Raw genomic sequence first — 12254 nt, 5'->3', positions numbered from 1 at the left:
AACTAAGGGGCAACGTCTACCCCTAACCAGAAACTTACCAGCTGTGAAGCAGACCCTCCAGAGGCCCGAGTGCAGGGACATGCGTAACTCAGTGCTCTGATTGAGGGGCAGGATGACGCCCTCCTCCAGATAGAGCCAGTAGTCAGTACTGACAGCGATGCCCAGCAGGCCCAGGGCGCACACAGCGAACACGCTGCTTAGCACTGTCAACACCTTCCTGCCACACAGGGTCATTCCACATCCACAGCTGCAGGGGGCGCCGCCGGCAGAAAGAGGAGCTGCAGGGAGACAGAGGATGGAGTTAATAGAAAAAGGTAGTGGTCGGTGTCACAGTAGTCAATGATAAGGCCACGTCTATGTCCTAATGGTCAATTGTAAGGCAATGGCTAAGACCCAATGGTCAAGTCTGCGTCCCAGTTGTCAATGGCCAGACAAACTTAAGCCATGAGCGTTACCTGGGAGGCAGCTCTGCCTGCCAGGCATGTCTCAATATGTAAAAAATGTCCCAGTAATCCTCCCTGCTCTCCTTTCCATCCTGACATCTAATCGGTGTATCATAGTTTAGTGTACTTTTATATTAGTGTATTACTTTGTCAGTTGTTTAGCTGTATTTTTTTTTTTTTAAGTAAGGAAAATCTAGCCTAGTGCCCTGATCTCTCAAAATACTTTTAGAAGTGTATCCTGCTTCATGAACATTGGGCTGATTTTGAAAAAGCTGAACTTTGAACTGCAGTTGTAGGTCTGTCTGCCCTCGCTTTGACACAGGCCAAAACCACACACCACTAATAGTGCTGGGGAGGCCTGTAAATTACTCCTCATATTCCATAATTCAGCCCATCTGATTAACACAACATGATCCAGTCAAGACCCATCTGATTAACACAACATGATCCAGTCAAGACCCATCTGATTAACACAACATGATCCAGTCAAGACCCATCTGATTAACACAACATGATCCAGTCAAGACCCATCTGATTAACACAACATGATCCAGTCAAGACCCATCTGATTAACACATGATCCAGTCAAGACCCATCTGATTAACACAACATGATCCAGTCAAGACCCATCTGATTAACACAACATGATCCAGTCAAGACCCATCTGATTAACACAACATGATCCAGTCAAGACCCATCTGATTAACACAACATGATCCAGTCAAGACCCATCTGATTAACACAACATGATCCAGTCAAGCAAAAGTCCAGCAGTCTTACACTATGATGGTGTGACATATGCAACAGCATATTGATGTTGATGCTCATCAGTCATAAGCAGCACTGATCACTTGGTTGCAGGAGCTGTTGCCCACGCTAGCTGGATGCCTGATTTCTGGGCATGCATGGGGATGTGTGTTGAAAAGGCAGTCCTTTTACATAATGAGTTGTCTGTTTACTGTCACTGGCTGTTTTTGAGTGGGAGTGTGTGTGTGAGAGAAATACCAGTCTATTCAGGCTTTGTTTTTCTCTCTTTGCAACGACTTGCATGGCTTCACGTTAGAGGTCGACCGATTATGATTTTTCAACGCCGATACCGATTATTAGAGGACCAAGAAAGCCGATACCGATTATTAGAGGACCAAAACAGACGATACCGATTAATCTGCCTTTTTTTTTTTTTTACATGTATTTGTAATAATGACAATTACAACAATACTGAATGAACACTTATTTTAACTTAATATATAATACACCAATAAAATCAATTTAGCCTCAAGTAAATAATGAAACATGTTCAATTTGGTTTAAATAATGCAAAAACAAAGTGTTGGAGAAGAAAGTAAAAGTGCAATATGTGCTATGTAAGAAAGCTAACGTTTCAGTTCCTTGCTCAGAACATGAGAACATATGAAAGCTGGTGGTTCCTTTTAACATGAGTCTTCAATATTCCCAGGTAAGAAGTTTTAGGTTGTACTTATTATAGGAATTATAGGACTATTTCCCTCTATACCATTTGTATTTCATTAACCTTTGACTATTGGATGTTCTAATAGGCACTTTAGCATTGCAAGTGTAACAGTATAGCTTCCGTCCCTCTCCTCGCTCCTCCCTGGGCTCGAACCAGCAACACAGCAACACAACGACAATAGCCACCATCGAAGCCGCATTACCCATGCAGAGCAAGGGGAACAACTACTAGAAGGCTCAGAGCGAGTGATGTTTGAAACGCTATTAGTGCGCGCTAACTAGCTAGCCATTTCACTTCGGTTACACCAGCCTCATCTCGGGAGTTGATAGGCTTGAAGTCATAAACAGCGCAATGCTTGATGCACAACGAAGAGCTGCTGGCAAAACGCACAAAAGTGCTGTTTGAATGAATGTTTACGCACCTGCTTCTGCCTACCACCGCTCAGTCAGATACTTAGATACTTTTATGCTCAGTCAGATTATATGCAAAGCAGGACATGCTAGATAATATCTAGTAATATCAACCATGTGTAGTTAACTAGTGGTTATGATTGATTGTTTTTTAGAAGATAAGTTTAAATGCTAGCTAGCAACTTACCTTGGCTTACTGCATTCGCGTAACAGGCACTCCTTGTGGAGTGCAACGAGAGAGAGGCAGGTCGGTCGTTATTGTGTTGGACTAGTTAACTGTAAGGTTGCAAAATTGGTTCCCCCGAGCTGACAAGGTGAAAACCTGTCGTTCTACCCCTGAACAAGGCAGTTAACCCACCGTTCCTAGGCCGTCATTGAAAATAAGTGTGTGATAAATGTGTTCTTAACTGACTTGCCTAGATAAAAGGTATGGATAACACGGCCTCACGGCCCCCCCGTATGGATAACACGGCCTCACGGCCCCCCCGTATGGATAACACGGCCTCCCCGTATGGATAACACGGCCTCCCCGTATGGATAACACGGCCTCCCCGTATGGATAACACGGCCTCCCCGTATGGATAACACGGCCTCCCCGTATGGATAACACGGCCTCCCCGTATGGATAACACGGCCTCACGGCCCCCCCGTATGGATAACACGGCCTCACGGCCCCCCCGTATGGATAACACGGCCTCACGGCCCCCCCGTATGGATAACACGGCCTCACGGCCCCCCCGTATGGATAACACGGCCTCACGGCCCCCCCGTATGGATAACACGGCCTCACGGCCCCCCCGTATGGATAACACGGCCTCACGGCCCCCCCGTATGGATAACACGGCCTCACGGCCCCCCCGTATGGATAACACGGCCTCACGGCCCCCCCGTATGGATAACACGGCCTCACGGCCCCCCTGTATCACGGTATTGATCACATGGCCTCACGGCCCCCCTGTATCACGGTATTGATCACATGGCCTCACGGCCCCCCTGTATCACGGTATGGATAACATGGCCTCACGGCCCCCCTGTATCACGGTATTGATCACATGGCCTCACGGCCCCCCTGTATCACGGTATGGATCACATGGCCTCACGGCCCCCCTGTATCACGGTATTGATCACATGGCCTCACGGCCCCCCTGTATCACGGTATTGATCACATGGCCTCACGGCCCCCCTGTATCACGGTATGGATAACATGGCCTCACGGCCCCCCTGTATCACGGTATTGATCACATGGCCTCACGGCCCCCCTGTATCACGGTATTGATCACATGGCCTCACGGCCCCCCTGTATCACGGTATTGATCACATGGCCTCACGGCCCCCCTGTATCACGGTATTGATCACATGGCCTCACGGCCCCCCTGTATCACGGTATTGATCACATGGCCTCACGGCCCCCCTGTATCACGGTATTGATCACATGGCCTCACGGCCCCCCTGTATCACGATATTGATAACATGGTCTCACGGCCCCTTGCATCACGATATTGATAACATGGTCTCACGGCCCCTTGCATCACGATATTGATAACATGGTCTCACGGCCCCTTGCATCACGATATTGATAACATGGTCTCACGGCCCCTTGCATCACGATATTGATAATATGGTCTCACGGCCCCTTGCATCACGATATTGATAACATGGCCTCACGGCCCCTTTGTATCACGATATTGATAACATGGCCTCACGGCCCCCCTTGTATCACGGTATTGATAACATGGCCTCACGGCCCCTTTGTATCACGATATTGATAACATGGCCTCACGCCCCCCCTTTGTATCACGATATTGATAACATGGCCTCACGGCCCCCCTTTGTATCACGATATTGATAACATGGCCTCACGGCCCCTTTGTATCACGATATTGATAACATGGCCTCACGGCCCCCCTTGTATCACGGTATTGATAACATGGCCTCACGGCCCCTTTGTATCACGATATTGATAACATGGCCTCACGCCCCTTTGTATCACGATATTGATAACATGGCCTCATGGACCCTTTGTATCACAATATTGATAATATATGGGTACGAATGCATAAGATGACTAATGCATCTCATTTAAAGGGTTTTTGCATGTTCATCGTTTCACAGGACTGAGTCAGAGCCATTGGTGTGACAGTGGTAATATAAATATCTCATCTGACCTCTGACTGTTGATGCAACACATCTCTCCCACTACGGTTGACTCACTATGGTGCAGCTATGCGTGTAATGAGACTGGCCTATTCTATCATTACCAATTAACCACTTTATAATTTGGACAATTAGAAAATCAATTCCATTTAATTAGAAGTGGATGAAGGCAAAAAGGTCCATAGGCCTTCAGACCAAAAGTAAATTTGGTCAGCTAGGAAAGGAGACGAGGAGGTGATAAAGTGATTGGGACACAGCCATAGACTCACCAGTCAATCAAATGGGACTTTTTAGCACAAAGGTCCAGCAGGTGTAAGCAATGAGGGGAAAGAAAATGAGGGCCATTATCAGGTAGCCAATCAGTCCCCATTCAGTACAGCTCTTACCCACACGTCCACTTAGATATTAATACCAGCCTTTCAACACCAGTGGCTTTGCTAGCATGTGGCGCGCTAGCTTGCGTGTGACGCACTAGCTTGAGTGTGACGCACAAGGCCATTCATTGACAGGCTACTGTGTTTTATCATAGGGTGGTTAACGTTCGATGCTAGCATCCAATTGCGCTCGTTACTCCCACACACACACACACACAAGGCATCATTACCAAACCTCTAAAAATAGAGATCTATCAAGGCAGTTTGAGCTTCAATGTATAGAAGGCCTACCTCCTGGTGTAGACAAAACTACATTTCAAATAATAGGTAACTAACTATAAATGACAAAACGCTATGCCTAAACGACAGGACACTGAATGACAATGCAAAATGACAGAACACTAAATGACAGCACTGACAGAGCACCAAATGACAGAATACTAAATTATACAAAACCTAATGCCCGAATAAATGACAGAACATTAAGTGACAGAACAAGCCTGACTGTTGATCACGCGTCATCAGTGCAAGATGGTTTAAAAATGTACAGACGTCATTAGTCCTTGTGCGATCAGTCAGAAATAGTCTGTCCATATTAAAGTGGCTGGGGGAATAGGGTAAAAGTGTGATTCTCCATTCCAACTCTATGGGACTGTATTTGGACGGTGACGTTTGCAGGCTTTTCGGGCTGGCTGTCGCAGATGGGGAGGCTGGTTGCCAGAGGGGCTCGACAAGTGTTTGGATGGGGAAAGAAGGGCCCATGACATATGGAATGAACCAGAGACAAGTGGAGGCAGGGAGAACTTTGCCATGCCTGGCTTTGCTACATAGTCACTATCTGATGCTGAAAGATGAGGACTTCTAGGATTTGAACCAATATGGACCGGCAATTCAGAATAAATAGAGTAGAAATGTTTTAAAGCTTTCAGTTGGGGGAAGATTTTATTTTTAAAATTTTTATTTTTACAGATTTGCCTGTGTACATTAATGCTAGTTAACTGGTTCTATGACGTGTCCAAACAGCTACTTCCACAGGAAGTTATTAGCATAGATATTCTGTTGTATATTCATGAACCAGTGCAGGGTGTTGTGGACTTTTTGGGCCATATACAAGTAAAAGACTAGGAGAAATATCCAGACAGACTTCTCTTTTCTACAGTGAAAATACCAGGCAGTCAGAAGTGGGAATGCAGTCTAATCTAGTTGACGTCTAAGTGTCATGGTGAAATAGTTGCCGTTAGGGCAGAACAGTATCCTCTACCTCAACATGAAAATGAGAAAGAAAAGATGAACACGTAATATTTTAGTTATTTCCGAATCCCTTAGATATCATTATCCTAGTGGCCGCATCCTTTTAAGGAGCCATTTGCTCTGCCCACCCAAAGGATAGCACGATTAAATGCTTATCATCAGTAGCTAGTGGGGTTTTGATTTTGGATTTTTTAAAACAAGTTTCCTAGATTGGTATGGATCCACTTATAAGTGTCATATCTTAGACAAAAGACAGAATCCAAACAGGGAGTCTATTTAAGCAATAAGGCCCAAGGGGTTGTGGTATATGGCCAATAAACCACAGCTAAGGGCTGTTCTTAGTCACGACACAACACAATTAGAGTAGTAAAAATACATTTTGTCATACCCCATGGTATACGGTCTGATATACCACAGCTTTCAGCCAATCTCCAGTCAGGGCTAGAACCACCCAGTTGATAATTTGGAATATATCATTGTTTGAGTGTCATTGTGTCCCGTCCTCGCCACATGAAGCACAGTCTTGGCAAAGGCTTAATACCTGTTGCCATGGTACAGTGGGGAATACAGGGAGCTATGATGATGTCCAACTTGCCAGTTCTATGTGTGAGTCATTGGTTTCCAAGAAACTTATTGACAAATGCACATCACACACACATGCTTGCATCTGCACACACACACACTTTTCAGATTAGATCAAAGGATACCCACAGCCAATAACCAAATTCTGCATCATGTCAATTCACACGCACACAAAGAGATCAACAGGCCTCATTCAATCTACTATGAATACTAATTCAGTCCAAACATTGGTCCTGCCCGTACGGGATTATGAATGGCGATTGAGCCGAGAAAAACTGTCTATTGACCAATGTTTCTCATTAGATGTTCAAAGCTTCCAGGGCCTAAGCCGGGAGATCCAAAAAGCCTCAGTCCCTCTTTGCATTATAACAAACTACCTTTGAAGAAGATGGGCACATCCATTCTGTGACTGGAATCCAATACACGGATGAACACCCAACAGCAACAATCTAGTTCTGTTTAGTGTCTAGTATTTTTTTATTACTATAGAAACCTAACAGTCTTATTTGACTGCACCTGAAGTCATTTTGACCATGCACCTACTCTGGGTTATGTTCATAAAAGCAAGCAATAGAAAATGCTTTAAAATATTCTGCAAAAGAAAACAAAAATGATAGTTTCTTGTTCGACAAGTCCCAGTTCTGTTTCATTTTTCTCCAGTTGGTGCCTTATGAACATGACCCAGGTCTGTTCTGTGGTGTCTCCCGCCACTCACCACGCGAGGGCGGAGTTCATTGTAACAGCGACCAAAAGCCAATTTATGCTTGATCCGAAAATGTGGTCGGAGGCTCCAGAGGAATACAGAGGCCAAATCAAGCTCCGTACCACATCGCCGTGCACCTCTCAAATTTTGTAATAACGCGGATGGCTCCGTACAGCTCCGCATTGACACGATTGGTTGACGGTAGGTTGGGGCGGGAGGTTCTGTATAAACAAACTCACTTCCTTGACAACAGCTCTGCTCAGCGAAGTGCAAAAAGTACGTTCTCTCTGACTTGCGGAGGCCGCATTGTAGTAAATGCTGTACGGCCACAGCAGATATCAGATTGACCATGCATCTAACTGTCTCCAGTGGAATGGAACCCACTGCATCATCACTAATGAAACTAGGTCAGTCAGTACTCTCGCTGTCCATTCAATTAGCACGCACCCAGCCTCATCAGCCTCTATTCAATCCAAAAGCCAACTACCGTTTTTCAACACAACGGTCGGAAAGTCAATGGGGGGAAAAAAAAACAACCTGCAATGAATCAAAACTCTGTTCCAATAACTCTCACAGCCTCATGGAAAAAGGGTGGTCACTGGTCAGGATCACATATGGAATTTATGTTTAGTCTTTTGATGTTGATATTTTTAGGCTATGGTGTTATCCATTGGTTGCTTGGAACCGTCCTTGTTAGGATCTATGGGCTAGTGTAATTTGGGATTTGTAGAGTTCGATTTACATGTCATCGACTGTGTTTGTAGATGTTGCTAATAGGCTATACCAGCTCATTTGAATACCAAGCATTCTGAACATAGCAGCTCATTTGAATACCAAGCATTCTGAACATACCTGCTCATTTTAATACCAAGCATTCTGACCATACCTGCTCATTTTAATACCAAGCATTCTGAACATACCTGCTCATTTTAATACCAAGCATTCTGACCATACCTGCTCATTTTAATACCAAGCATTCTGAACATAGCGGCTCATGCAAATTCAACAGTATAAACAGCCATTTAGGCTTCAATTACCCAACTGACTTGGTCCCTACCACTGAACGTGATTGTCACAACTAGGACCTGGTTATAATCCAACACAATAACGTCTGGAGTTACTCAAACATTTGTCAGTAGTAGAACAGAAATGAATGTTAACCAAAATGTCTGTTTAAAAAAAAATCATTATTATTTCTCTGTCACTGTCAAGGATTCATCTGTACACTCCTTTCGTGAAAGCCACTGACCCAGTTTCCATGACGGCCGGATGTCGCTATGCACCGTCTCCAGAGTAACATGGCTTGTGTGTTCCACTGATGCGAGTTGGCGGTCAGTGGGGTGGACAGCATCAGAGGACTATAGAGCCCTGTGGACAGTGGCTGGACATGGGGGACATGACATGGAGCCCCAACACAGCTATGGGAGGGAGCTAGCAGTTAGCTAGCCACAATCATCACACTCCATAGCCCCTGTATATAACACTAGCATACAGTAGCATAGGCACTACAGGGCTGTGCTAAATCAGTCATACTCATACGTCAAACAGTCTTCCTGACCTACAAAACACTCCGAGACTCCCGGTACGCTTCCCCAGCACCATGCTTACAAGAGTATCTACTATACGTCACAAGAGACTGTTGTTAGTAACGCTGTATTTTTGGCTATAAAAATATCCCAAAACCTGTCACTTAGCCCGAAAATAAATACCAGGCAAGGGGACGGCATAAAGGTCATGTTATTTCACCACTGTGCTCCCAAAACAACATTCCAATGGCCCTCCATCTAAATATTTCAATTTCCACAACAACAACAAAAAGAAAAAGAGGATTTCATTTTTGAACACAAACTCAACCCAACAGTTAAACCTCTGGAGACTCTGCAGAGGGCATCTTACCAGCCTCGAGTCTTTAGGGTTCAGAGGCAACAACGGACTGCCTCTGACTGAGTGCCTGGGGACAGTTCATGTCAGAACATGTTAGTAGGCTTGAGCAGTGCTTGCCTCGCTCCAAGCCTTTTATGCTGCTCCAAAGGCATCTCCCTGACAGATCTCAGCCAGTGTTTCTTGGCTGTGCTCGCCTCTTCGGTCACACTTTATTTGGATAGTCCCGATTTTCCGTCTGTAAGTGCTCTACAGATGGTCATACTATCAGCAAACTCTCTGTTGATAAGCAACTGCGTGCGAAGGTTACAGTAAGGGTCAGGGTTAAGTTTAGAATAAGGGTCAGGGTTAAGTTTAGAATAAGGGTCAGGGTTAAGTTTAGAATAAGGGTCAGGGTTAAGTTTAGAATAAGGGTCAGGGTTAAGTTTAGAATATGGGTCAGGGTTAAGTTTAGAATAAGGGTTAGGGTTAAGGTTTGGGGTAGGGTAAGGGTTATATTTAGGGTAAAGATAAGGGTTACGGTTAGAGTTAGTAGATAGTTAGCGTGAAGATAATCTGTAGAGCATCTACAGATGGACTATCCACATAAATTATTTCCGCCTCTTCAAACAAGGCCAGAATGTCAGCAGCCTGTCAATCAACTGATCCAAAAATAAAATGAGTAACTGTGGTGATCATTTTCTCAAATAAAATCTTTCAGATGACACTCCACTGTTGATTATGTCAGAAATCTATATGGGATCTGTTCAAATGTATTTTCACTTAAAATAAAACACATACACTAGTATCTTTATACCTCAGCTGTAGGACATTGAAACTGTATGCTACGATGAACTCTCCCACGGTTCATCATAACATAGAAGCAAACGTCATGTTTGAGGGGCAAATGGCAAAACACAGCCAGTCACCCGGAGAAATGGCACATTCTCGGGCTTTGTCATGAGACCAAGTACTCTCTCTTTTAGTGCTTAACTTGGCCATGTCTCTTTTGTGTGCAGCACAATACTAAGGTTTCCACATTAAGGAAGACTGAATATCAGGAATCAAGGTAAGACCCAGATGCAGACTGTGTCGAAGTAACAATGTTTATTACAGCAACAGCGGCATCGGAACAGGACAGCAGTTAGGCTCAGGTCTGGCAGAGGTCTGTAATCCAGAGGTGGGGCAAAGGTACAGGCAGGCAGGCTCCCCCAGGCAGGCAGGCTCAGGGGCAGGAAGAGTGGTCAGGCAGGTGGATACAGGGTCAGGACAGGCAGGGGTCAAAACCCAGGAGGATGAGAAAAAAAGAGACTGGGGGAAAGCAGAAGCTGACACAAAAAAAAACGCTGGTAGGCTTGACAAACAAGACAAACTGGCAACAGACAAACAGAGAACACAGGTATAAATACACAGGGGATAATGGGGGAAAATGTGCGACACCTGGAGGGGGGGTGAAGACAATCACAAGGACAGGTGAAAGATCAGGGTGTGACAGAATAGGCTAATGAGCCAGTCGGAAGAAACAGAACTTAGATGTAAAAGTCACGAGTCAGTGTGTTGTAATGACAGTGCCATAGGAGAGAGGAGACAGACAGACAGACAGAAGCATAGGCAGGCTGGCTGAGACAGTGTAATAGTGTAAAGCAGACAGACAGCAGGACAGACTGTACAAGAAGAGGCAGGCCCTGTGATATGGGACCTCCAACAGAAAAAGAGGGAGAGTGGTATTAGCTCCCTGTCAAGCAGATGCTGACGCTGTGTCAGTGTACATCGGCTGTGAATTAGGCTGTGGTAACCGCCAGAAGGTTAAATAACATTGGTCTGTGTTCATGACTGCCAGTCTCCAAGGCTACAGGCATGTATGGACTTGGCAGATAATAACTCATTTCTCTCTTACTTCATTATGACTTTTCAACAGTAATTTTAAAAGTCAGTTTTATTCAAAATGATACAGTTAATTGGTCTTTGATTATGTAACCTTTATTTAACTAGGCAAGTTGGGTTAATGTGAACGTGCATGTATCCTATTACAAATTCTTATTTACAATGACGGCCTAGGAACAGTGGGTTAACTGCCTTGTTCAGGGGCAGAACGACAGATTTTTACGCTGTCAAGTTGGGGATTCGATCCAGAAACCTTTCGGTTACTGGCTCAACGCTCTAACCACTAAGCTACCTGCCGATTATGACAACTATCACGGTATAAACTGGGGATGCAAAGGGCAAGTCTGGCATGCAAGGAACGCCTTTGTCACAAGTGTCGAAGGATTGTAAATAATAATCAACTGTAATTAAAGCACAAGACAAAAATCACCCATTTTCTCATTCTGATCCTTGTTTTTGTTGATTATCTACATGAACAACATGTAGCCCAATCTAACCTATTAGACTTTCACTGGATAATACTGATTGGGACTATTCCATGATTGTGTGCCCATGCCACTAAAGCACACATGCCAATACCATGTGCTGCCCAACTCGCCCCAATGGGCTCTGGAAAGGGTTGGGTTAATGTGCACGTGCATGTATCCTATTACTTAAAAAATAAAAATAACAAATAAAGGTGAATTTTTAAAAATAACCAGGTAGGCTAGTTGAGAACAAGTTCTCATTTACAACTGCGACCTGGCCAAGATAAACCAAAGCACAACACAGAGTTAAACATGGAATAAACAAACACAGTCAATAACACTATTCAGTAAGGTAAAGTTAGAACGTTTTCGATCGTTTCAGGTTTGGGAGTTTGATCACAGTGATAGCGAAATATGCTATCAAACGTATTACAGCATCACAGATACTCAAACCACCAAACAAAATCGATACTGACTCCACTTTCCACCAACGTCTGCCTGGTCCTGCTCTTCAGTAATGCACTAAACCTAAATTAAATTACCAAGTGGGATGCGTTCAATATCGTTTCGATTTTCAAAGCAAGGGCTTGCAATTATATCTATAATTGCATGCCAACAACGTCAATTCCAGACTTGTCTTTAAAAAAAACTATGC

General features: G+C 44.4%; 1 protein-coding gene across 2 annotated transcripts in view; it reads right to left on the bottom strand.

The window, feature by feature from the left end:
* LOC110493704 (voltage-dependent calcium channel gamma-5 subunit) overlaps positions 1–12254 on the bottom strand; it is a 30662-nt gene that overhangs the window by 17639 nt on the left and 769 nt on the right. For both annotated transcript variants that reach the window (XM_090204822.1, XM_021568120.3), the window contains exon 2: positions 39–278. In XM_090204822.1, the coding sequence (XP_090060948.1) occupies positions 39–234 (196 nt within the window). In that variant the 5' untranslated portion in view covers positions 235–278. The remainder of the gene's footprint in view (positions 1–38; positions 279–12254) is intronic.

Source organism: Oncorhynchus mykiss, chromosome 17, assembly GCF_057628025.1.
Source record: "Oncorhynchus mykiss isolate SJ-2025 chromosome 17, ASM5762802v1, whole genome shotgun sequence".
Lineage (NCBI taxonomy): Eukaryota > Metazoa > Chordata > Actinopteri > Salmoniformes > Salmonidae > Oncorhynchus > Oncorhynchus mykiss.
Note: the sequence above shows the minus strand (reverse complement) of the source record. Positions and strands in the feature narration are given on the sequence as shown.